At 41.2% G+C, this 27747-nt stretch overlaps 1 protein-coding gene across 1 annotated transcript in view; it reads left to right on the top strand.

The window, feature by feature from the left end:
- Positions 1-26439, top strand: part of tnfrsf21 (tumor necrosis factor receptor superfamily, member 21) — a 31788-nt gene extending 5349 nt beyond the window's left edge. The window contains exons 2-6 of the mRNA XM_034162104.1: positions 4506-5208; positions 5710-6291; positions 12367-12632; positions 23374-23623; positions 25690-26439. Coding sequence (XP_034017995.1) covers positions 4506-5208; positions 5710-6291; positions 12367-12632; positions 23374-23623; positions 25690-25919 — 2031 coding nt within the window. The 3' untranslated portion in view covers positions 25920-26439. The remainder of the gene's footprint in view (positions 1-4505; positions 5209-5709; positions 6292-12366; positions 12633-23373; positions 23624-25689) is intronic.
- The last annotated feature ends 1308 nt before the right edge of the window (positions 26440-27747 follow it).

Genomic DNA, 27747 nt, shown 5'->3' with positions numbered 1-27747 from the left:
GAAAAAGTGCAGACAGTCCGCCACTGATACTCAGATGCTTTAAAAAAAAAAAAGGAAGTGAAAATAGATCGAGGCTTGACTCATCTTGTAGCTGTTACTCATTCTCCTAAAAACATATTCGATGTGTCGCTGTCTGCAGGCGAGCTGGCTGCAGGGTGTGGCTCTAACTGCACAGGCCTGCAGTTTTCTGTTGGACAGGGAATCACCGAGTATTTATTCTTTTCACTCTGACAAGCAAACACATAAGGAATCCAGCCAGATGGGGGTTGAGGTGTGGCGGGTAGAAACGTGCTCTGCAGTGGTGCATTTGCTGTAAACAAGCGCGCTGTTCCCAGCCGATGACACCCTCCCAAATCTGCTCTGCTCCTTGTTTCACTCCGTCAGTGAGTCACGGCTGAAATCCCAGAAGACTGCACGATGACAATCACTATCAATCAATCAATCAATCAATTTTTTTATATAGCGCCAAATCACAACAAACAGTTGCCCCAAGGCGCTTTATATTGTAAGGCAAAGCCATACAATAATTATGTAAAACCCCAACGGTCAAAACGACCCCCTGTGAGCAAGCACTTGGCTACAGTGGGAAGGAAAAACTCCCTTTTAACAGGAAGAAACCTCCAGCAGAACCAGGCTCAGGGAGGGGCAGTCTTCTGCTGGTACTGGTTGGGGCTGAGGGAGAGAACCAGGAAAAAGACATGCTGTGGAGGGGAGCAGAGATCGATCACTAATGATTAAATGCAGAGTGGTGCATACAGAGCAAAAGGAGAAAGAAACAGTGCATCATGGGAACCCCCCAGCAGTCTACGTCTATAGCAGCATAACTAAGGGATGGTTCAGGGTCACCTGATCCAGCCCTAACTATAAGCTTTAGCAAAAAGGAAAGTTTTAAGCCTAATCTTAAAAGTAGAGAGGGTGTCTGTCTCCCTGATCTGAATTGGGAGCTGGTTCCACAGGAGAGGAGCCTGAAAGCTGAAGGCTCTGCCTCCCATTCTACTCTTACAAACCCTAGGAACTACAAGTAAGCCTGCAGTCTGAGAGCGAAGCGCTCTATTGGGGTGATATGGTACTACGAGGTCCCTAAGATAAGATGGGACCTGATTATTCAAAACCTTATAAGTAAGAAGAAGAATTTTAAATTATATTCTAGAATTAACAGGAAGCCAATGAAGAGAGGCCAATATGGGTGAGATATGCTCTCTCCTTCTAGTCCCCGTTAGTACTCTAGCTGCAGCATTTTGAATTAACTGAAGGCTTTTTAGGGAACTTTTAGGACAACCTGATAATAATGAGTTACAATAGTCCAGCCTAGAGGAAATAAATGCATGAATTAGTTTTTCAGCATCACTCTGAGACAAGACCTTTCTGATTTTAGAGATATTGCGTAAATGCAAAAAAGCAGTCCTACATATTTGTTTAATATGCGCTTTGAATGACATATCCTGATCAAAAAAATGACCGTAAAGTCATTAAAGCAGGATAGCTGTGCTGTGTGAGCACTTCAAAAACTACTTAAATAAACTAATCATTTATGATTAACATGATTTTTTATTTTATGATTATAACTAATAAGCAATTTTTTTTATTAACCTTGTATTTTTAAATATTGCACATACAGCAATATTTTCTGTCTGATTTTAACTATGCTGTGGTGCCATCTAGTGGCTTGAAATGGTGTAGACACTTGTCTGATTTAGTTTAGACCTCCTTTACATCATCATGGAGGAGGACCAGGTCACAGTGACACCTTAACGTGTGTCAAAATAACTTTCAAGAAGCAGAAGTTTAAATAAGACTACATTGGGGGGTGTCAACCTCAAGCATGTCTGTCTGAGAAGATGCCCCAGATGACACCCGTCGTGAATGGGGGCTGAGTCTTTGAGTTTCCCAGTGAATTGTGGCATTGTGAAGGATGTGACTGTGTTATGCTGTTCGTTGCTCTCGTGGACTGGGTGTTGTGTAGCGTTGTGGAGTCCTTGCCTTTGTTGACTAAGAAAGGTTTGCTAATCTTGACGTGGTGGACAGTGCTGTGATCTTGTGAGTCCAGGCAGTGTGCCTGATTATAACTGGGACTTCTTATTGTTCCCTTTACCTGGGATATACGTAATCTGTATAAAATTGGACGTGTGTAGATCGTCCTTCCCATAAATTGTTTTTGCTGTTGGCTTTCCAGCAGAATTGAGAGATGAGGTTGACAGAAAAGAAATCCTGAGTCATGTCTGACACGTTCCCGGTGGTTGTGGTTGGGAAGTGGAGGCAATCCATTAGACACTCAGGTTGAAATTTGGTTGGGGCAGGAAGAGTGGGTAAGTGAAATGACTTTTAAATTACATTTCTGAAAGATTAAATGTTCTACAAGGAGCAATGACGTTCGGAAGTATATGATGTCAAATAAATTGTACAAATTAGCTCCATTATCCGGAATCTAACCTGATATTGCTAAATTGTAGAGACCACTAATGTGGACCAGCCTGCTCAATAATTGGTATTGATCCACCCAGCAGACATTACCATCAAGATGGAAATGAGGAACATTAACAATTATCAAATTGTTTTTTACATTTATTCCTGTACTCATGCTCTCATGTTGAGACCATTAATGTTTTAATTCAATAAATGTTGCTGAAATATCACCATTACATAAAAATTGAGTGTTTTTTCACAAAGTAACTAATGGCCAATTTTGTTGGAAGTTGGTTCTGATATTTATGCTTCTACATGTAAATCAGTCTGTCTTTGGTGTACGACAAACAAAATCAATAAAATCTGGATTTTATTTTCTGACTTCTCCATTAGTTGTATTGAAATAATTCATTTCAGCTCTTGCAGTAATGGTCTTTGGCGTCAGCTATGACTTTATGGCCATATGGCTCATTTCTCTGTGCACGATCCAGCTTGTAGGTCACCCAGCGTTTGAGTGCCAGTAGAAGACCAAGGAGATGCCCATGCATCACCTGGCTGTGGTAGATGGGTGGTTACTGTGGAAAGGTGGAGATGGATCAGTTGTCTGCTTGGGTGGTTGCCATTCCAAACCAAAGGTGGTTCCATGGTGTGGTAGCTGTAGCAATGCCAACTCATGCTCCTAAACTTGACCTGGCTACCAAAATTTAGGTTTAATTCCTGGTCATGCTACCTGGATTCCTCGGACAAGACATTCTGCATTGTCGCAGTCCACCCAGCTGTAAATGGTTCCTGGCTTTGGCTGAGACTGTAAACTGCATCAGACTTGTCCCATCCAGAAGGAGCAGATTGTCATACACTTTGTGCAACAGAATCTAGGGATAAGCACCAGCATCAGTGGCTCTGATCGGTCTAATACTACCATAATGACTGAAAGGCAGTAAACATATGAACATTTCAAGATATAAGACGAATGTTGGGAATATCAAGGAATTCACTTTTTCAGAGTATCCTCACATCATTTCACAATGTTTTTGATGACGTCTTCACTTACACCACATAATACACGATTAGCTGATCAGTATAAGTTTTGGATCTTCTATCTAGTTCTGTTGGTTGCAGAGATATTCTGACAGATATGTTTTTCAGATGATATTTTTGATGGCCTTGACCTCTGACGGACCTGCTCCAAAGATTAAACTCAAGACACTCACGTAAGGAATAATTCTATGAGGTTTGCTAAAAATGTTCTCACCTGTTTTCCAGTTATTTTGTGGACAGATGTGTGTGTGTGTGTGCGTGCGCCCATCTGTTGGAATGTATATTCCAGCTATTGTCCAGAAAATTTCTTTCATATTTGGCTTGTTATTGGTCAGTAACTTTGTCATAACACTTTAAAGTTTTTATGGACATTTTGTGCCCCCTACTGAGTGTATAGGGACCAGATTTGTTCATTATGCTCGATGTGACATACCCTTGATTCTACTGAAGGCATTTCAAGTTCAGTCAACAGAGATATAAACACAAAATGCTTTAAAACCACTCTTAAAATATTCTGCTTTTATTTTTTTGTATTCCTGTTTTTCTTTCTTTTACCCCTCGGCTGAAAGCTGAAGGGCATTGATATCATCTTGTCATCTGTCTGTCTGTGTGTCTTTGTGTCCATTTGATGACATAAATGCATTATCCCTTGAACGGGCAGTTTAAAGTTTGTTATTTTGATGTCAGTAATGCATGTTGGAATGGAACAGAGGCCCTTTGAAGATTGGTCACAGTGAAATACTTTTTGTAGATGAAATGGGTCAACTTAAATGCCATATCTGCTGACCAGGTCAAGAGATGTTTATCATTTTGCTGTCAGTGCTGCATGTTGGGATGGACCAGAAGCCCATTGAAGATTGGTAACTTTGACTTACTTTTTATGAGAAAGTTGGCCAACTTGGTCATTAAGTACATAAACATATTATCACCTGAACAAGCTATGGGATGTTCTATGACTTATGTTCTCTGTGAACATAGGTCTTATTCATTCACTGTTTGTGTTGTGCTTCACATCAGCTGAGGGGTTCTAAGTGCTAAAGTGAGTTGTTTATGATTATTTTCAGGTCCTGTGTGCAGTTATGGCTGACATCTCAGCCCGCTTCTTAACCACTCTGACCCCACCTGACCAGCTCCTCCTCCTTTCTCCTCACCACTATCAACACACTGACCCCGACTCTGGCACCAAGTTGCTCTGCCACAAGTGTCCGGCTGGTACTTATGTGTCAGTCCACTGCTCCCAAACAGCTGTGAGGGAATGCAGCCCCTGCCCAAAGGGCACCTTCACACGAGGTGAGAATGGAGTGCAGCAATGTCATCGTTGTCGGGCTCCATGTCCTGTTGGCTTAATTGAGAAAACGCCCTGCACGTCCAGCCAGGACCGCATCTGTGTTTGTCCCCCTAAGAGTTTTATGTTGGGGAAGACAGACACCGAATGCAAGCCCCACTCACTCTGCCCTCCTGGCACCAGGGTGAAACATTGGGGCAGTGAAACAGAGGATGTCCTTTGCAAGCCCTGCATGAAGGGGACTTTCTCACCTGTGGAGTCAAATGCAATGAAGTGTCAAGCTCACAAGGACTGCCAAGCTCAGGGGTTGGTACTGCTCACAGCAGGCACCAGAGAAATGGACAACATCTGTGGACCTTCTTCTGTGGTTCCTTCCTCCTCATCTCTGTCTATTGCCAGTCCACAGAGTCTGACTCAGTCTGTGTTTGTGCAGGAGTCCAACACTTCTTCATCCTCATTACCGACTGGACCTGTACCTCAAGGTAACAACAAAACACCATCATCAGATATACTGAGGGCCACTGGATGGAATACACACAAAACACTAAAGAGATAACAATTTATATTGCAGTGGGGTGATTTATGAGGATATTTTGGAAAAAAAATGACATGGAATGTTGCAGCCTACCATGATAACTACAATGCCAATGTAAAATTAAAAACCTCAACAGTACTTCCAGAGAAGTCAACCACTCAAACAGTATGTCAAGTCAGCACAGGATAAGCTGTCCTTTTTACAGTTGTACAAGGAATTAGTCAGGTTGCTAGGAGACAGACTGACTGTCTATCTCGGTAAAGGTTATGTGTTGGACTAAGAGTCCAGCTTGTTTAGAGCCCTCAGTGACGTCTTCATGGTAGATTGGCACAGACGATGACTTTGTAAAGTGTGTGATGTTGATTGTATATGCTTGTACCGGCTTTTCTGTTTCTCTTCTTTTACTGATGAATATTCTCTTTTCCTGTCCTGTATCTCTTGTTTACAGTCACTCACAGCCGATCTGCAGGCATTCAGTTGAGGGAAAGCTCTGGCAAGAAAGGCCACTTTGTAGAAGGCCTCCTTCTTCTTCGAGCCACAATTCCAAACTCAGACAAAGGTGATCCTCTACAGATTTCGCCTCCACCAGCTCATAAACACACTGTAGACCAGGAGCACCAATGGGCACAACCAAGTTCCAACCCTGTACCCGGGTTGAATACGTGGCTGAAGGATGAGTTGAAGGCTGTGGAAGCTGTCAGGGTTGGGACAGGGAGAAAAACCACTGGGCAGACAAATGGTGGTGGCGATGCAATCTCTGGTTACTCCAGGACCCATCGCCGTGGGTCGCCACGGCCAAACACCCAAAAACACTTTGATATCAATGAGCACCTGCCCTGGATGATTGTGCTGCTGCTGTTGCTAATGCTGGTGGTGATTGTGGTGTGCAGTGTGAAGCGCAGCTCTCGGGTGCTGAAGAAGGGCCCCATGCAGGATCCGTGCAGCATTATGGAGAAGGCGATTCAGAAGAAACCATCCGTGCCGCCAACGCACGCCAAAGAGAAGTGGATCTACTACTCTAATGGACAAGGTGAGTCTATGAGTGGTAGTGTTGGCGTCTAGCGAACAGCTTCAACATGTCTGTATTACAAATTCCTTTTGAAGGTTTTTAGTGGAGTGACATGCAGTGTGAAGGAATTCAAAGTTTTCAGTGAAACACTTGAAAGGCTACTTGAACTTTAACAAAACATACATGCTCCTTCTTTGGTATTTAAAGGGATTATTTTCACGATCCACTGTATGTGAGCCATTTACAGGCTTGAAGATTCTTGACTTTTTTAATCACAGAAGCGCTACTTTAAGTCTTTATCAGCTCTGATGTCTGAGGAAACCTGATCTTTGTTGGAATTCTTGGACTACTTTGTGGACACTCATACACCAAATGTCATTGAACCCTGTCAGCTACTTTTTGAGTTATCTTGTCCACAAATAGACAGTCTATTTATAGTGATGGGAACCTCCTTTTGCCCTCTCCAGTTTTAAGTGTTGTCAGTATTACTCAAACATTACTGAAGTGATTTTTGTGAAACTTGCTGAAGAGGTTCAGTCTGGGGTGGCTTATCCATCCATGTAATTTTCGAAACCCGCCTATTTCATTTAAAGGTTACAAGGGGGGCTGGAACCTATCCCAGCAGTCATTGGGCAAGAGGCAGGTTACAACCTGGACAGCTTGTCGGTCTGTCACAGGGCTGAGAGAGAGGTCAATTTAAAGTCTCCAGTTGACCTAACCTGCATGTCTTTGGAAATGGGAGAAAACCGGAAGACCCAAGCCTAAGGGTTGGAACCAGTCCTCAGTCCTTCTTACTGTGAGCCATTTATTTCTTTATTTTAAACAAGCATTTATAGATGGAGTTCTGATGATCGTATGCCTCGGGGGCGGGGGTGTTGTATGCTTGGTCATGAGCGTTGTTCTAGTTGTTCACACTCTTGACTTCTTCACTCTCGCCTCTCTGTGTCACCTTCCCGTGCACTTGTCTTTTGTCTTATCTGTTGACACTGGAGTTATCAGTGAGAGTACACTGTGTCCCACGGCGGAGCACTTGATTTTGTTATGAAACATGGAAAACGACTGACGCCTCCTGCTATGACACTGGACTCCACACTTTGTGTACTGTGGCAAAGCTGAGCCACCCTCCTCGCTCTCTCTCTTTTCTCTCATGCCTTCCTCCATCAGTGAGTGACCACAGAAAACTGGAATAATCTGGTTTCAGCTGCATCAGGGTTGCTGCTTGGTTGGCATGGCACATTAGTGGGTCAGTCGGGTTTCTTTAGAGGATGGCAAAGAGATAGAGGGAGAAATGGTGGTGCAGGAGTTGTGTGTTTGCTGAGTCTGACCTTGACCTTGGGAGTGGTGTGTTCTCCAAGTTGTTATCTTGCAGCACTTAGTATCTTTAAAAGGAGATATGAAGTTGGAGAGATGAGCAAATTTTTGGGACCTTTTTTGAAGCCAGAAAGGGTAGAGAGTAGGTTTTGTCATAAATGACCCAATCAGTACATTAAAAAAAATCAACAATATTATTCTGAATGTTGAGCTTATTCCATCAGAACATCATTATTATTATTGTCCTTCTCGATGTTGAGCCACTGGCTATTTTTATATCTGACACTCACTCAGGAAAATCTTAGTGTTTGCTGATGTCTGTTCGACATTTATGTGTTTACACGATATGCGTGTGTTTTCTTCTATAAGTCAGTATCCGGGTGTTTGCATTTATGTTTGATGTATGCGCACGTGTAACTCGAAAAAGTCGTTTACGCCACAATTTCTTCTCTTGAACATAAAACATAACGGCTTCTTAATTCTTCCAAGGTGTGTAGTTGGCTCTCCATGAAAGTTGTTATACTTCTTTACTAGAACTGTTAAAACATTTGGGCAATAAAGGAAAAAAGGAAGGCAAACGTCAAAGAAAAGATCACACACATACAAAGCCTGGCATTTTCTCAGACCCCACCAGGAAGTTAAAGTTGGTACTCCTGCACAGCAGGGCTGAATGGGGCAAACAAGGGCCACTGGTCATGTTTTTGTTTAAAAAAAAAAAAAAAGTATCTGAAAAGCTTGTTTTTCTGAAGATTATTTGTTTGCTAGCAAGGTACTGTTGGCTAGTTAACGTCTAAATTAACGGTAGTTATTCTGGTTTATAGTTAGCCTACTTTTGTGATTTACACTTTTATTTTACATGGTGTAGATTTTTAATGGTTCTTCAGTTTATGGGTTCTTTAATAGATATCAGTAGATAGTATCTAAGTTTGGGGTTTTCATTAGAAAGCATGTATAATATGGATTTTGTCTTCCTATAGTAAGACAGCAGGATGAACTTTAGATAGAAACCTAAAACGTATTACATCAGCTTCTTTTTCTATAATAACAGTAATAATAATAATTTAGTTTTACAACGTCTACAGACTAGGTAGATGTATACTACAGTCTTCTCCTGTATGAATATTTAGGTTTTAGAAGCTAACTCCTATAATATTTTATAGTAACTATATTTTTTGTATATGTTGTTTATTACCCTGATTGTGTAAATATCACTTATATACATGCTGTCCATATTCTCGAGCAGCTTAGGTGGGTAGGGAGAGTTCCCATGGGATAAAAAAGCTTTTCAACCTACCATCCCTGGTTCTCAAGACCAGGCTCCTAAGTGGCTCTACTCTTCTTTTTTTTAGATATTTAGATATACTTCAGTATACACTAGTAGAGTTCTACCTTAGATTTGGAATGTATAATAGAAAATATACCTTACTGAATTTTCATGTGGTGAAGCAGAAAGAACCTTTACATAATAAGATGCCAATTTCCATGAGATGTTTTACTTTTATGTCACCTGTCTTCCAAAGACATGCAGGTTAGGTAAATTTGAAACTTTAAATTGACCGTAGGTGTGAATGTGCCCCTATGATGGACCGGCGTCCTGTCCAGGGTGTACCCCACCTCTCAACCAGTGATCACTGGGATAGGCTTGGTAGTGCTGTTTTTAGGAGGGATTATTTTGGAGACCTTTGCTGTTGTTGTTGTTTTCAAAGACACTTGGAAGCCAACAGTGTTGTAGTGGAATCCACCTCCCTCTAGTCCAAGACAGAGTCCGGGTCCTGCATCTCTGAGGCCAAGACAGAATCACAACTTGTGTGAGAGGTCAAGGCTGAGTATAATACAGAGTAAAATCTATTGTACTGGATGTTCCATAGACTCTCCATAGTTTCACGCTGGTAATTTCATGTTAGTACATGTTGACGTAGCATGTGTCTGTGTGTAGTACTGTGGTGATTAGAAAACAATGCATTTGAGCATTACTTGGATAGACCATCATATGTGTAAAGTTAATGTGACACACTTTCTTTGTTTAGCGGGAAGTAAACAGCTGGATGATGTCAAGACAAAGACATAACATAAAAAAGAGCCTTGAGGTCTCCACCACTCGAAGCCAGAAATGCTGTCAAAGTCACGAAGCTTTGTTGTCATAATGGGAATTCCAGATTTGATGTAAAAGGGCAACCAACAAAAGACAGACCTCAGATTTCAGAACACCTTTGAGTTCTCTAGGGCAATAACATTTTTGGCAATAATACCTACCTCATGAAAGTTTAAATTGTTCTACAGGCTGATATTCACAGTACTTAAAAAAAAAAAAAAAAAAAACCCTGGCAGGAGGGCTGGAAGGAAGCAAACCAACCAAATCCTATGGTATCATTTGGGGGGAAAGCAGTAATATAAAGTGCATGCACTCTGTAATTATAGGGCTTAAATGTGGAAAAAAAGGTGGTCTGTAAAGCAAACATCACGTAGAAGCAGGTGATCTAAATGAGGTAATGTGGAGATCATAGAGGAAAACAACATTCTACCTGCCTGCTATCCTTATTAAAACATCCACACCGTTAATAATGCCAAATTCCACATAGCAGCACAGCAGGGAGCCATGTGTTATAGAATATACTGCGCTCTGCAGTATCAGGGTGGGCTGCTCATGCTCAGCCTGCGTTTGATTGTGGAAGTTGTCTGGTTGGTGGAACGGCGCCTGTTTTCCTTGCATTTTCACTAATTCAGTGCTGTGTGTTTTCTATGTGGGATGAACGTAAGAAGAGTATGTGATGTGATTAACTCACAAGAACCGTACTTGTAATTGCTTTTATATACTCAACAAAAATATAAACGCAACACTTTTGGTTTTGCTCCCATTTTGTATGAGATGAACTCAAAGATCTAAAACTTTTTCCACATACACAATATCACCATTTCCCTCAAATATTGTTCACAAACCAGACGAAATCTGTGATAGTGAGCACTTCTCCTTTGCTGAGATAATCCATCCCACCTCACAGGTGTGCCATACCAAGATGCTGATTAGACACCATGATTAGTGCACAGGCGTGCCTTAGACTGCCCACAACAAAAGGCCACTCTGAAAGGTGCAGTTTTGTTTTATTGGGGGGGGATACCAGTCAGTATCTGGTGTGACCACCATTTGCCTCATGCAGTGCAACACATCTCCTTCGCATCATCCGTGAAGAGAACACCTCTCCAACGTGCCAAACGCCAGCGAATGTGAGCATTTGACCACTCAAGTTGGTTATGACGACGAACCGGAGTCAGGTCGAGATCCCGATGAGGACGACGAGCATGCAGATGAGCTTCCCTGAGACAGTTTCTGACAGTTTGTGCAGAAATTCTTTGGTTATGCAAACTGATTGTTCCAGCAGCTGTCCGAGTGGCTGGTCTCAGACGATCTTGGAGGTGAACATGCTGGATGTGGAGGTCCTGGGCTGGTGTGGTTACACGTGGTCTGCGGTTGTGAGGCTGGTTGGATGTACTGCCAAATTCTCTGAAACGCCTTTGGAGACGGCTTATGGTAGAGAAATGAACATTCAATACACAAGCAACAGCTCTGGTTGACATTCCTGCTGTCAGCATGCCAATTGCACGCTCCCTCAAATCTTGCGACATCTGTGGCATTGTGCTGTGTGATAAAACTGCACCTTTCAGAGTGGCCTTTTATTGTGGGCAGTCTAAGGCACGCCTGTGCACTAATCATGGTGTCTAATCAGCATCTTGATATGGCACACCTGTGAGGTGGGATGGATTATCTCAGCAAAGGAGAAGTGCTCACTATCACAGATTTCGTCTGGTTTGTGAACAATATTTGAGGGAAATGGTGATATTGTGTATGTGGAAAAAGTTTTAGATCTTTGAGTTCATCTCATACAAAATGGGAGCAAAACCAAAAGTGTTGCGTTTATATTTTTGTTGAGTGTATATACACAGCAACCTTTTTCACATTATAGTACACAGAATAATCAACTAAATAAGCTGCCTTCTGACACTTTAGCTATGTAAATATTAAGTACCTGTCATTAAACAGCCTGCACACAAATACACAAAGATAATCCTCCTCCTGGGAAAACACATCAACAAATGTGTAGTCACGCATACTGAGTCACCACATATATAGGTCATTTAAACACAGCAGTGTCAGGATTTCTGCAGAAGGAGGTGGATGAGAGGCGACGGTGTGTGAGCACAGATGATCACCACGTGAGGTCTGCTAAGTACCTCGAATAGTCACGTGCTACTTCATTGGCCTTCAGCTGGGTTGTTGGACTGACTGTGTGCACGTGTGTCCTTGATCTTGTGACTCCTTGACAGGGGCAGCACCAGGGATTTTTGGCCCCATGAAAAGAAATCTTACTGGGCCACCCCGCATATTATTTTGACTGAGGTGATGGTCTAATGGTTAAGTGTTGGGCTTGAGACCAGAAGATTCTTGATTCAAATTCCCAGCCTGACTGGAAAATCACTAAGGGCCCTTGGGCAATGTCCTTAATCCCCTAGTTGCTCCCTGTGCATAGTGAGTACCTTGTATGGCAGCACCCTCACATTGGGGTGAATATGAGGCATTATTGTAAAGCACTTTGAGCATCTGATGCAGATGGAAAAGCGCTATATAAATGCAGTCCATTTACCATTAGTCTGTATTATAGTGAATACTATAATGAAAACTATTAAACCTTTTATTAACTATCATATAATATTGCTTAAATTTTGTCTTTCTTTCACCACCTGGTTTAAGCTTAATTTTTAAAAAAAATTTATTTATTGCTGTGTTGTCAGGTGTGGATATCCTGAGGCTGGTGTCGGCCCAGATCGGCACCCAGTGGATTGACATCTATCAGTCACTGGCCAACATTACCGAGCGAGAAGTGGCTGCTTTCTCCAACGGCTACTCATCAGATCACGAACGGGCCTATGCTGCACTGCAGCACTGGACTATTCGGGATAAAGATGCCAATTTAGCCAAGCTGATCAACGCGCTACACAGACAGCGCCGCATCGATGTGGTGGAGAAGATCCGCTGTGTCATGGAGGACAGTCCACAGGTACTCTGGATGGAAGTAGACTGAGAACATGGGAGAGAATGAAGAGAGACGCTGTGGTTTTCGACTGATGCAAGAATGGAAGTGTGTGTGTGTGTGTGTGTGTATATATATATATGGGTGATTCTTAGACTACGGGTACTTATTATGTCCTTTGATCATATTGTATGAAAACCAGAAAAAAGGGGAAATTTCACACTTTTATAGTTATCTTTACAATGAAAGTGTGTTAAGAACTTTGTTCTAGTAGTCTGTGATGACTTTTTCACCTTTTTTCAGCATCATTATATGCAAATATTGCTGTTTTGTGCTTGTCCCGCACCCAGACTTTTGATCTTCAATGATAAAAATGAATGGTAAAGAAACGTTTTTTCTAATGTTTTAAAATATCTCTGAATAAAATATCAGTAAAATAATCAAAACATAATTGGGGTATTCAATGTCATACAACTGTTGTGATTTTTTTTAAACAAAATGTAGTTGTCCTACACTATTGCTGTAATTTCCACCACAACACTGTAATGTGCCTTTAAACAGTTTGTATGAAAGATTGTTTGGGTAGTTTCTATGGAGATAAACAGTGACATCAGAGCACATGTATATAGCGCTTTATATTGTAAGGCAATGGTGTGGTGGAAATTACATTTACAAGGCTAATAATAGTGCCCGTAGTTAAAGAATCACCCAAATATATATATATATATACATATATATATATAAAATACTCTCCTATCATTTTGACTTGTCTCAAGTGGCTTCATTCTGCTTGGAAAATATCTTTGTATCATTTTGTTTCATCATCGGCTCCGTCGTTATCTCTGGCACAAACTGTCACACAAACTGTTGTTCTCACGCTGTCACACTCGAGTCGTTTCTCTGAGGACACAATTGTGGAATTGTGTGAAAAAGGATGTTGGTGCTGCTGCTGATGATAACGTGATGATTTTGAGGAAGATTTGATGCCTCGCTCACTGGCTCAGCTTCCGTTGACCAGCTGCACAATTGTATTGATTGCTGAGAAATCTGTGAAGAGGAGCTGTGATTCTGTCACTGCCAGCAACGGCAGGTGCCCATAAATTATGATAATTACATGTATGATGTGAATACACCTCCTTGTATTTAAAGATCTTCTCACATGAAAACATGGGAGCTCCAGAGTAAATGATAACGGTATGGCCTGGATCCTTCAACTTGTGTCCAGCAGAGTGTGAGAACTTGATGATGCTCCAAACTGAAAGTTATGATTAGTGACTTTAGTTTACAAATGAATTTGTGCAGATGTCTGCTATTGCATTACACAGTGTCACAATGAACAACTCTTCATACTTTTGTTTTATGATGTGTTTAAATTGGTATGTTATTTTGACTCTATCAAACCTGCACACATTTGCAAGAGTGCAGCATTTGATGTATCGTTACACGCTTTGTCCCCTGTTTACAATGGGGTACACAGATCAAAGCAGTTTCAGTCTTTTGTTCATGGTAATGAGTCATTCAAGCCATCAGGAGAGGCGTCAGTCCCATCGTTAGGAGGGACAGCTACCCTGTCATTAGGAGGGTGCTAACTAGAACACAATAGGTGCTAATTAAAGCAATTGTTTAGTCACTAGCCAATAGCAGTCTGCCTCTCAGTAGGAGGCGTCTGGTTAGGTTTAAAACTCCAGCTTTTGTGGCTTCTGTTTGTTCTTCTCGACAAGGGTCAGACAGAAGTCAGACTACCAGAGCAAGAATTTTAGCTGAGGAAGCTTCTGCGATTTGAAGCAAAACGTCTTCGCGTCAAGCAACCCAGTCCAGTCAAAGATTCAAGCTTCTCTACTATGGAAACACCTGGACAACTGAGAGCCAACACAGAAACAAGACTACAATAACTCAGACTAATTTGAAACATCCCTCAATTCCCCAATAATCCCAAGATAAAAAGAAAAAAAACCCCTTAAAATTAGAACCCCATGAATATAAGCCTGTTGTGACAGTGAGTTGTTCATCACCTTTCACTTTCCTTGAAATTTGCTGTGTTTGTATCTTGTTTGTGCCCTTGAATGCGCTGTCCGAGGTCACTTCAGCACAATTGCCGTCTTGTTTTATTTTTATTTTTTTTACCATGCAGCCTCCTGAGTGTAGCGTCTGTGTGCTGCTGACAGTAATTTGGCCTTTCACCACTGTTTAATATAATAATAATCAGAAAATCTTCTTGTGATTGTTTTGCTCTTAGCTTGAATTGATACATTTTTTAGTGAGGGACGGGTCGTTATGGAGAATTCAGTGTTCCACAGAGAGCAGAGGATGTGGGTACAACACTTTACACAAGCTCGTTTTATCCTATGTATTATATGTAAAAATGTGCTTTATATGAAAATATTTTTATGAGGGACAGAAATGACAAAAAGGAAGATGCACATTGGACCGAATCTTATACCTAATGCGCCATGCACAAATGTCATTGTTGGTTGACAATGGACACGTTGTCATTTTCACACCAAACAAACTTGAGTGCAGTTTGCACGGTGCAATATTCAAATCCATGACAGAAGTGAGTTCATGAGTCTCGTGCACTCTGCGTCAACACACAGACATGCACATTAGTACGTCAAACTACAGTGAAACTGCATTTTAAGCAGGAATTCAAAATAAAAGGAAAAGCTAGGAGGAGGAAGTGTTGCAGAAGCGAGACGCTCACCTGCTTCTCCTCAGGGAGCCGTGGTGGAGAGCCTTCATTGAACACATTCTTTATTCACTGATGCAAAAGTGTGAAATAAGGGTGGTGGAGCTGTAACAAATGTCAGGTCAGTTGATGTGTGATTCCCAACAGGGCAGTGTGACTCACTTGTGGAAGGATGTCACGGTGTTTGATTGACAGTGAGGCATTGAACACAGTGAAAAATGCACAGTATCAGTGCATTCCCATCTGAACAGCAGAGCGTCAGCTATCTGAAGGATGTTTCTATTTTTATCTCAGTTGTCCAAGCGACGCTGACAGAAGAGTAACTGATGTGGTGCTGTTTACTTTCACGGTCTTTCCTGGTCCTGGCTGCTCTCCAGGGGGCACCTGTAGAATTGCACTTGTATATGACAGACAACTGGATCCAAAGTCTGTGTGATCACGACAACTGCAAGATTCTGATGTGCAACAGAGATGGAAGTGAAACATGATCCATGACAAAAACGCAAAACATGAGATCTCAAACACTGCGAGAGCCAGTTGTACCAAAAGATTAATTCATAAATCGTCTGCAAGAGTGAAGCATGAGAACTTCCTGCATTCACCACTATTCTTATATATACTGTTAAGTACTAAAATTTACAAGTGGTCCTGTAGTAGGAGTCATACAATCATCGATAGATTCATTGCTTTGAATAAGTTCTTTGTGCTCTTCTGTACTGATATGAAAGAGGGAAAAAAAAAGCTGATATTACTTGATGATTACAGCATATCAAAGAAATTGTCTTCTTACCAGAATGAAATCAAATACAGTTTGTCCGCAAACTGTTTTGGACCTTGATTCCGTTCAGTACCTTTCAGTCACAATGGGATGTTAAATCAAACCCACATTCAGTACGTTATAGAGGAAATGCAGTTTCCCAGAAACTTGTTCATTTGAATATATTTCAGAGTGAGTGTGTTTGGGAGAAATTATTCTTTACTGTGACCTTGAAGCCGTCCTACTGTTGAAAGTACCGTGACAATTGATTCTATGTCCTTCACGTTGCAGACTGTTGGGCCAAGATCTCATCTTATCTGCATCTTGGATAATCACTCATCAGCTCTGGGAGTAATTACAGCTGCATGAAAGTCTTTGCTTGAACATTTTTGGTCTAATTAATCAGAATGTCCCCAGTGTGCATGGCAGCCCCACGTGCCCTTCCTGCTGGAGCAGTCTCCTGTCTCTGCCAATGAGGCCAGCTGGCTGAAGGTTGTGAACGTTTACATCTCAGCTCCTAGTTTCAGTCAGACCTTATGGTCTGCTTTTTCTGCTGTCAACTGGGATCTTTTATTTCAAACTGGTTTTACCCAAAGGCACGTTTAGAGGTTGATTCTAAGATCCTTTTAAAGGACAGTTTGCGTCACCCTCTATGTCAGAAGGAGTTCAACCACCCCATGAAAGAAAGTGTCAGATGTTGATGCCAGTTCTAAGATTTTGCTTTGGTAATTTTCTCAAGCAAAATAAGGGCTTGAAAACTTGTTTAGAAGAAGTTCCAAAAACTGACTTGTATGTCTGCGTGCTAAAGTTGCAGTCTGATTTTGTCTACCCCAATTTGTATTTATTTATTTTGTCCACAAATGACAATTAAAATAAACCTGCAGATGCGTCTGTAGCTGTGTGAAGTTTGTCATGTTGCAATGGTTGGCATGTTTTCTGTGTCTGTGTGTCTTTGTGAGAGACAGAGTGCATTTGTTCCATATGTCATACACTGTGTCACACTGCAGGTCACTGACCCACACGTTACTGAATAGACAAATAAAACAAGAGAAAGAACAGTGCTCATGTTTGTGGGCGTTCTGCCCGAACCCATTCATCAGGTCCGATACTGTTCTGAGCTCAAATCCGTCATGACTCATTAACTAATTCCTCCGCTGGTACGTCCTCAGGAAGTTTGTGAAGCGAGTATTATTTTTGTGTTTTTTGCAAATAGACAGAGCTGATATTTTGTTCAGGGTCCCTGCTAATATGTAGCATTTGCTAATCGCATACTGTAATATCGCAACAAGGGTTTGAGTAAAGTCGCTTTCTGGGGAGTAGTGCAAGTCAATAAGTGATTACTCAGTGAACACAAGTCAACAGAAAATATTTGCTTTAAAGGAACCTACGATCTAACTTGATTACAAGCCATTGTCATGACTAGGCTTGCTAAATAGTTATTCAGCGAGAACTGTGTTTGACTTAAAACGATCAAACAGATGAAACATGGATGCTGAAGTTGGGTGGAATAATTACACCCTCCTTTGTAAAGTGCATTTATTAATTTTTTTCTGTAGTTGCTTCAAAGATCAGCAGGCAACACCATTTGTAAATTTGTGACTCAAATTTCACCAAGGATGAACCTCAGTACAGAGGTTACACAACTGAATATTTAATCTGTTTCAGCATTTTCAAACAAATCTAACCGTGGACTGTTGGGGAAAAAATAGTTTTCCCCATGTCTGGAGAGCAGGACGGCTCTGCTCAGGGTCATCCCCCTCCTTGTTGACATAACACTTTGTTTCTCCAATTTATAACTAAACATCTAATCATGGGTCTGACTAGCTAAATGCCATATTTCTAATATAATTTTATTTTGTTATGGCAGAGGTCCTTAAGACAGACCTCTGAGAATGGAAAGGCTGAAGGCTCTGGTGGTACACTGCATGCTGTATCGTTGTGGGACTTCTCCAAATGCATCTGTTTCTGCTTCAACCAAAAAATAAATCTCTCTGCATTGATATTTCTGATTGCTCCTTCACTGCTGTTCTCAATTTAAGCTGAATACCATCACAGAAATTCCACAACATGGACAATTTCTTGGAAATTAGTGGCTAATATATTATCATGTGCAAGGAGGACTGCATTTCTATCTAGCAAATGCTCACAGCGCTTTATGACCATGCTGCACATTTACTTCCCCAGTCAATACCAGCACCTATTTTTACAGCTGGGTGCAGTGAGACAGGGAAGATTGTCTTGTCTAAGGACACAAACAGGTAGCATTAGTGGGATTCAAACTTCGGTCTACATATTGACAGGTCGGCTTCTTATCATCTCAGCTACCTGCTGTTTTGACGAAGAAATGGGTTCTCACTCTTGCTTGCCTCTACTGGTGGCTGGCTCTCACTGCGGTATTGTATCACTTCCTGTTCCGGAGCACAGCGGTGTTTTGCTGTATCTGTTAGCTGTTTAATCTGCGCAGTTAGATTGATCTAGTTAACTAGATAACGATTTGTTTCACAGTGTAATCTTCACGTGGCTTAACTAAAGCACTCCCTCTGCTGAATCACCTCTATTTACACATTATTCACTTTGTGTGTTTTTAGGAATCTGCTAGCTTAGCGCAGCTACTAGCCCTTAGCCGATTTAGCATGGCGGCTTCTCCTGTCTCTCCTGCACGTTTCTGCTCTGGGTGTGAAATGTTTAGTTATTCCTCGGCCTCCTTTAGCAGTAATGGTACTTGTAATAAGTGTAGCTTATTCGTAGCTTTGGAGGCCAGGCTGGGCGAATTGGAGACTCGGCTCCGCACCGTGGAAAATTCTACAGCTAGCCAGGCCCCTGTAGTCGGTGCGGACCAAGGTAGCTTAGCTGCTGTTAGTTCCCTTCCAGCAGATCCCGAGCAGCCGGGAAAGCAGGCTGACTGGGTGACTGTGAGGAGGAAGCGTAGCCCTAAACAGAAGCCCCGTGTACACCGCCAACCCGTTCACATTTTTAACCGTTTTTCCCCACTCGGCGACACACCCACCAAGGATCAAACTCTGGTTATTAGCGACTCTGTTTTGAGAAATGTGAAGGTAGCGACACCAGCAACCATAGTCAGTTGTCTTCCAGGGGCCAGAGCAGGCGACATTGAAGGAAATTTGAAACTGCTGGCTAAGGCTAAGCGTAAATTTGGTAAGATTGTAATTCACGTCGGCAGTAATGACACCCGGTTACGCCAATCGGAGGTCACTAAAATTAACATTGAATCGGTGTGTAACTTTGCAAAAACAATGTCGGACTCTGTAGTTTTCTCTGGGCCCCTCCCCAGTCGGACCGGGAGTGACATGTTTAGCCGCATGTTCTCCTTGAATTGCTGGCTGTCTGAGTGGTGTCCAAAAAATGAGGTGGGCTTCATAGATAATTGGCAAAGCTTCTGGGGAAAACCTGGTCTTGTTAGGAGAGACGGCATCCATCCCACTTTGGATGGAGCAGCTCTCATTTCAGGAAATCTGGCCAATTTTCTTAAATCCTCCAAACCGTGACTATCCAGGGTTGGGACCAGGAAGCAGAGTTGTAATCTTACACACCTCTCTGCAGCTTCTCTCCCCCTGCCATCCCCTCATTACCCCATCGCCGTAGAGACGGTGCCTGCTCCCAGACCACCAATAACTAGCAAAAATCTATTTAAGCATAAAAATTCAAAAAGAAAAAATAATATAGCACCTTCAACTGCACCACAGACTAAAACAGTTAAATGTGGTCTATTAAACATACTTGGTTACAGCAGGATGAATATGTTAGTTTAAATAAGTCAACACCCCCGAGTCACACTAACTGCCAGAATGCTCGTAGCACGATACGAGGCAGAGGATTAGCAGCAATCTTCCATTCCAGCTTATTAATTAATCAAAAACCCAGACAGAGCTTTAATTAATTTGAAAGCTTGACTCTTAGTCTTGTCCATCCAAATTGGAAGTCCCAAAAACCAGTTTTATTTGTTATTATCTATCGTCCACTTGGTCGTTACTGTGAGTTTCTCTGTGAATTTTCAGACCTTTTGTCTGACTTAGTGCTTAGCTCAGATAAGATAATTATAGTGGGCGATTTTAACATCCACACAGATGCTGAGAATGACAGCCTTAACACTGCATTTAATCTATTATTAGACTCAATTGGCTTTGCTCAAAATGTAAATGAGTCCACCCACCACTTTAATCATATCTTAGATCTTGTTCTGACTTATGGTATGGAAATTGAAGACTTAACAGTATTCCCTGAAAACTCCCTTCTCTCTGATCATTTCTTAATAACATTTACATTTACTCTGATGGACTACCCAGCAGTGGGGAATAAGTTTCATTACACTAGACGTCTTTCAGAAAGCGCTGTAACTAGGTTTAAGGATATGATTCCTTCTTTATGTTCTCTACTGCCATATACCAACACAGTGCAGAGTAGCTACCTAAACTCTGTAAGTGAGATAGAGTATCTCGTCAATAGTTTTACATCCTCATTGAAGACAACTTTGGATGCTGTAGCTCCTCTGAAAAAGAGAGCTTTAAATCAGAAGTGCCTGATTCCGTGGTATAACTCACAAACTCGCAGCTTAAAGCAGATAACCCGTAAGTTGGAGAGGAAATGGCGTCTCACTAATTTAGAAGATCTTCACTTAGCCTGGAAAAAGAGTCTGTTGCTCTATAAAAAAGCCCTCTGTAAAGCTAGGACATCTTACTACTCATCACTAATTGAAGAAAATAAGAACAACCCCAGGTTTCTTTTCAACACTGTAGCCAGGCTGACAAAGAGTCAGAGCTCTATTGAGCCGAGTATTCCTTTAACTTGAACTAGTAATGACTTCATGACTTTCTTTGCTAATAAAATTTTAACTATTAGAGAAAAAATTACTCATAACCATCCCAAAGACGTATCGTTATCTTTGGCTGCTTTCAGTGATGCCGGTATTTGTTTAGACTCTTTCTCTCCGATTGTTCTGTCTGAGTTATTTTCATTAGTTACTTCCTCCAAACCATCAACGTCTATTAAACCCCATTCCTACCAGGCTGCTCAAGGAAGCCCTACCATTAATTAATGCTTCGATCTTAAATATGATCAATCTATCTTTATTAGTTGGCTATGTACCACAGGCTTTTAAGGTGGCAGTAATTAAACCATTACTTAAAAAGCCATCACTTGACACAGCTATCTTAGCTAATTATAGGCCAATCTCCAACCTTCCTTCTTTCTCAAAAATTCTTGAAAGGGTAGTTGTAAAACAGCTAACTGATCATCTGCAGAGGAATGGTCTATTTGAAGAGTTTCATTCAGGTTTTAGAATTCATCATAGTACAGAAACAGCATTAGTGAAGGTTACGAATGATCTTCTTATGGCCTCAGACAGTGGACTCATCTCTGTGCTTGTTTTGTTAGACCTCAGTCCTGCTTTTGATACTGTGGACCATAAAATTTTATTACAGAGATTAGAGCATGCCATAGGTATTAAAGGCACTGCGCTGCGGTGGTTTGAATCACATTTATCTAATAGATTACAATTTGTTCATGTAAATGGGGAATCTTCTTCACAGACTAAGGTTAATTATGGAGTTCCACAAGGTTCTGTGCTAGGACCAATTTTATTCACTTTATACATGTTTCCCTTAGGCAGTATTATTAGATGGCATTGCTTAAATTTTCATTGTTACGCAGATGATACCCAGCTTTATCTATCCATGAAGCCAGAGGACACACACCAATTAGCTAAACTGCAGGATTGTCTTACAGACATAAAGACATGGATGACCTCTAATTTCCTGCTTTTAAACCCAGATAAAACTGAAGTTATTGTACTTGGCCCCACAAATCTTAGAAACATGGTGTCTAACCAGATCCTTACTCTGGATGGCATTACCCTGACCTCTAATAATACTGTGAGAAATCTTGGAGTCATTTTTGATCAGGATATGTCATTCAGTGCGCATATTAAACAAATATGTAGGACTGCTTTTTTGCATTTGCGCAATATCTCTAAAATTAGAAAGGTCTTGTCTCAGAGTGATGCTGAAAAACTAATTCATGCATTTATTTTCTCTAGGCTGGACTATTGTAATTCATTATTCTCAGGTTGTCCTAAAAGTTCCCTGAAAAGCCTTCAGTTAATTCAAAATGCTGCAGCTAGAGTGCTGACAGGGACTAGAAGGAGAGAGCATATCTCACCCATATTGGCCTCTCTTCATTGGCTTCCTGTTAATTCTAGAATAGAATTTAAAATTCTTCTTCTTACTTATAAGGTTTTGAATAATCAGGTCCCATCTTATCTTAGGGACCTCATAGTACCATATCACCCCAATAGAGCGCTTCGCTCTCAGACTGCAGGCTTACTTGTAGTTCCTAGGGTTTGTAAGAGTAGAATGGGAGGCAGAGCCTTCAGCTTTCAGGCTCCTCTCCTGTGGAACCAGCTCCCAATTCAGATCAGGGAGACAGACACTCTCTCTACTTTTAAGATTAGGCTTAAAACTTTCCTTTTTGCTAAAGCTTATAGTTAGGGCTGGATCAGGTGACCCTGAACCATCCCTTAGTTATGCTGCTATAGACTTAGACTGCTGGGGGGTTCCCATGATGCACTGAGTGTTTCTTTCTCTTTTTGCTCTGTATGCACCACTCTGCATTTAATCATTAGTGATTGATCTCTGCTCCCCTCCACAGCATGTCTTTTTCCTGGTTCTCTCCCTCAGCCCCATCCAGTCCCAGCAGAAGACTGCCCCTCCCTGAGCCTGGTTCTGCTGGAGGTTTCTTCCTGTTAAAAGGGAGTTTTTCCTTCCCACTGTTGCCAAGTGCTTGCTCACAGGGGGTCGTTTTGACCGTTGGGGTTTTTCCGTAATTATTGTATGGCCTTGCCTTACAATATAAGGCGCCTTGGGGCAACTGTTTGTTGTGATTTGGTGCTATATAAATAAAATTGATTTGATTTAAAATTGGGTTCTTTTTTTATTACTGGAAGATCTCAGCCACGCTTTCCATTTCCAGTCACCACAGTGAATCTGTAACCTCTGTGCTGTGACCTTTAGGGTTGTCTTTGCTTAAATTGTGACAAAACAAGATGACCTTGTCAACAAACCAGTTCCTGCTGGTTCAAACCACGGGTCCATTGCTGCACCAATGAGAATGGGGAGCAAGGAAGGAGATGAAGATGAAGGAAGAACTTTGGGGACAAGAAGGGAAATGAAAAAAAAAAAAAACAAGCAAAGCTGACAAGATGAACAGCAACCTCATATCTTTTCCTTCCTCTTCAAACTTTGTGTCCTGTCCCTTTCAAATTCTATTCTTTTAATCCACCGTCCATCTGTCCACTTTCTTCTCTTGTGCAGTTCGACATCAACCAGCTGACGACCTCAGTGAATGTAAGCCAAAGCCTCAGTCCCACCCACAAATCGCTGGAGTCCCCGAGCACCGTCGGCGTCAGTGGTGGAGGTGCGGGTGGAACCGGTGGTGTGGAACCGTCACCAGTGGACCGCACCAGGGTCTTCTTTCCTGATGAATCAGAGCCACTTCTTCGCTGTGACTCCACCTCCAGTAAAGACTCAGCCCTCAGCAGGAATGGCTCGTTTATCACCAAAGGTGAGTGATAAACCACAGTAGGGGTCCAGTGCCTTGCCAAAGGGCATTTCAGCAGGTGACAGGCTCACTGACAGTATCAAGCATAACGTCTAATCTGGTTGTGAGCTTGAAAAGTACAGCCCAGAAACAAATGGCACTCTGCTGAAGAGACTGTAGATATTAACGATTTCTGATGAGGTTTAGTTGACACTAGCCAATAAATACAACTTTAATAAGTTAAAAAAACACACACGTTATGATTCTTGAATATTACATATACAGTGGTCCCTCGCTATAACGCTGTTCACCTTTCGCGGCCTCGCAGTTTTGCAGATTTTTTTAGTGCAATTTTGCATGCTTTTTTTTTTTTTTTTTTAACAGCGCATTGTGTTCTGCATCCTTATCAGGCGGGCCAGTCGTGGCACCGGTCGACATCACTGCGATTGCTCTCACTGCCTCCGATGCGCTTTCTGCAGGCTCAGTAAATGCAGCAGCGGGCCACTCACCTCCTCTCTGCTGTGCGGAACTGCACCAAATCTGGCAACAGTTCCAGAGACTACGCTCGCTGTTTTGATGCGGATGTTGACCGCATCCGTAGAGCTCCGTGGCCACCGAGAGAGGACTTGGATTCTTTGCAGGTCCTGCATCCGTACCCCCGGAGGCAGTGAGCAAAGGGACAGCACGTGCATTGTGTTCTGCGTGTGTCTGTTTATAATCTTCTCGCCCAAAAGAAAAAAGAGAGTGTTTACACAGGAGAGAAAAGTGAGAAAATGTTAATGCCTGTTTCAGAAACATGTATAAAGTGTGTATTGAAGGGTTTTACATTCTTAAAACATCTATAATAATTGCAAAAAATAGCGCTGACTACTTCGCAGATTTCGCTTATCGCGGCTTATTTTTAGAACGTAACTTCTGCGATAAACAAGGTAGCACTGTATTGGAAAATCTAAAATGAAAAAACTAGCAACTTTAGACTGAGACTTTAATATCATGAACAAAAAAATCAATTAAATTCAGTCAGTTTTGGAGAATTGGTTTAAAACACACACCAGATTTGAACCAAACTTTGTGAGGTTGGGTGTGACCAACAGAAATAGTTGCATTTTGTAGCAAACCTGTAAAGTGTTGCAGACAGAAAATGTAAAACTGACATTGGGGTGTTAATAAAACTGGCTTTCAGGAAACCTTATCAAAACCTTGGGCCTATCGTGGAATAGTATACAAATAATGAATGTTTTCCATTTCTTCAATGGAAGAGTATTTTCATGAGCTGAAAAGCTGGAATGCTCCATTTGTCGAAGCCTTGTTTTCAACTTACTCAAATATTATTTTCATTGCAAAAATGGAAAATTTTCATTATTTCTTTTGTATGACACCTAAATACATTTTTATCATGTTTTATTTAAATTTAGACAGGGGGAAAATACTGATCTGAAAAATTGTGATAGGAACTTGCCAAGTTCTTGATCTGACAGTACTTCCAAGGCTACTGGAGATGTTCCAGAGAACACTGCATAAGCTTCTAATGGGCTTATGGCGTATTGGAATTAGCTTCATCGTATCATTGCAAAAATGCACTCTGGTCACTTAATGGAGCAAAATTTAGTGAACCAAAATGCACTGAAAATTATGAAACTCACATTTTTCTATACAACAGGACAAAGAATCAGTGCCATATGGCACACAATCCACCAATCAAATGGCTATATCTACTTTAGTTTTTATATCAAATAGATTGACAGGGGATTCAGTTTTTTTTTTTTTTGTATAAATTGCACAGTAAGGTGTGTTCATACTTATTTCCACAGTGAAAAGTCACTGTAGAAATAACTCTGGAAACTCTTAATCATGTCAAGAATTTTAAGTTTGGAACCATATTTATTGAAAAAGATGAGAATGCTCAAACATGTGTTGTGACTACCCCCATGTGGTCATTCTGGGCAGTGCTTTAATTATTTTTTTTTGTACACATTTCTTTTAGGATCACTTGAAAATGTATTTATTTATTTTTCAGTTTTTTGGACTGTTTTGTTTTTTTTTTGCTTTGTTTTCTTAAATACTTAGCTGTTTGTTGGGATCCTCCACAGAAAAAAAAGACACGGTGCTCCGGCAAGTCCGCCTGGACCCGTGCGACCTGCAGCCCATCTTCGATGACATGCTCCACATCTTGAACCCAGAAGAGCTACTTGTCATCGAGGAGATCCCAGCTGCAGAGGACAAGTTGGACCAGCTGTTTGAGATCGCAGGAGTTAAGAGTCAGGAGGCCAGTCAGACTCTGCTGGACTCCGTCTACTGCCACCTCCCCGACCTGTTGTAGTCGACCACAGTCAGCTGGGCTGTCGACACAGGAAACACCACATCGAAGTAGAACGGAAGGAGACTTGGTGATGGTTTGGTTCTTAGGTTGATGTTGGAGCTGACAAAATCTCGTTTATTTTTACATGAATATTACTTATAGAAAAAAAGCAGAAACCTTACATCATCCTCTCAGTCTTTCAGAATATTTGAGTGCTTTTTGCCCTGGAATTTCCTCTTATGTTGTCTTGCTCATGCACATTGTTTGTCTCAGTATTCATCTTGAATAGGGGTCTCAGATTGGTGGCCTCGGGGCCATGTAAGACTGACAGAAAGTGACCAAACTTAATGTAAGAATAAAACAGTATTGCACTTACAACACTTATGCTATAACAAATAATATAGATAATGGAGAAAAATACTCATTAATAAAAGGTTGTTAGGCAGAAAGTTGCTAGACACTTGCTTCCCAAACAGAAGGTTGACCAGTAGAGGCTGCCTGTGCGTCACTTTCCAAGTACATCTGGAGCTGTGTCAGGAAGGGCAACTGGAGTAAAACTTGTCAAATCAATACTGGATTTATCAACCCTGAACAAAAGAGAAGCTGAGAGAGGTTTTTTGTGAGATAGGTGATATGAAAACACATACTGGCTTAACTTGCTTCTAACTTTGGTCTAATTGATTTGCAAAACTCATTTGTTCCACCTTTTAAAACTTCCAGATCATCCTGCATACAGCTCATTTGGTTTGAAAATGCGCCCGCTGGTGGATAGAACCTGGCTGTGTTCTGTCAAACTTATTCTCTGTGGTCTTAAACCTTCTGCTGTCAAACGTGACAGAGGGTCAAACCATGACTGCACCCCTCCCTCCCCATTTCGTCATAGCATCATAGTTGTAAATGCTTTGTCACACTATCAGGGGGCAGCAGTCGAATAAGTCTGGAGCTGCTGCTGTGCAGCCAGACATTTACATCTAACCAATCAGAAGTAGACAGGTTTCACCTTTATTACATTTTTTTAAATATACATAAGTTCTTAATTATCTATATTAAGAATAAATAGACAATAATGGTTTTCAAAAGTGTATGAAACATTAATGTAACTCACATCATCATTGTTGGAACCACTTTAGACAGGTTGGGATGGAAACAAGAACACATCCAAATAGTGGTAGATCAGCTCTGAAATTCAGCTAAATTGATGATTAAGGTTTTTTAAACAACTTTGCACAATTCTGTGAATCTGCTTAGAGCACGCCATCCTCAAAAGAGTGTGTGTGTGTGCGTGCCATTTACAGGCATGGTAAAAGGCTGACTTAATAAATTAATTAATTAATTTAGCATTATAACACTGCAGTAACCTAACCTTTTTTATTTTTTTGGGCAGGTGGGAGGTCAACACCTCCAAACTAGAGCATCATGTGAACAGCAGGGCTCAGTGTTAACTGTCAGTGCTTGAATCAAACCTGTTTCAACAAGGAACTTTCCATGCACCAGTTCCATCTCACCAGCCTTCATTCTTGATGCATTTTATAGCCTTGTGTCTATTAAGAGTGTTTCAGCACATTCTGCTCATTCAGGATGCATTCATTCATTTTCTGTATTTGCTTGTTCCATAAGTTTTTTTATGCAGATATATGCTGCTACTTTATAAATGTAGTTGATATTAAAATGTATTAATGATGCACAAGTTATTTTTGTATGAAAGGAGCAGATGTTCTTTTTTAATCCTCGTCACTTTTATCCTGAAATATTGATGACTAACACTTGTTTTTGTTGTAATGTTTTATACATTCAGTTTAAAAATTTTTTGTTGCAGTCTATTATTATTATTCAGGGTTTTTTTTTCTTA

The sequence above is a fragment of the Thalassophryne amazonica genome, chromosome 21 (genome assembly GCF_902500255.1).
Source record: "Thalassophryne amazonica chromosome 21, fThaAma1.1, whole genome shotgun sequence".
Lineage (NCBI taxonomy): Eukaryota > Metazoa > Chordata > Actinopteri > Batrachoidiformes > Batrachoididae > Thalassophryne > Thalassophryne amazonica.
Note: the sequence above shows the minus strand (reverse complement) of the source record. Positions and strands in the feature narration are given on the sequence as shown.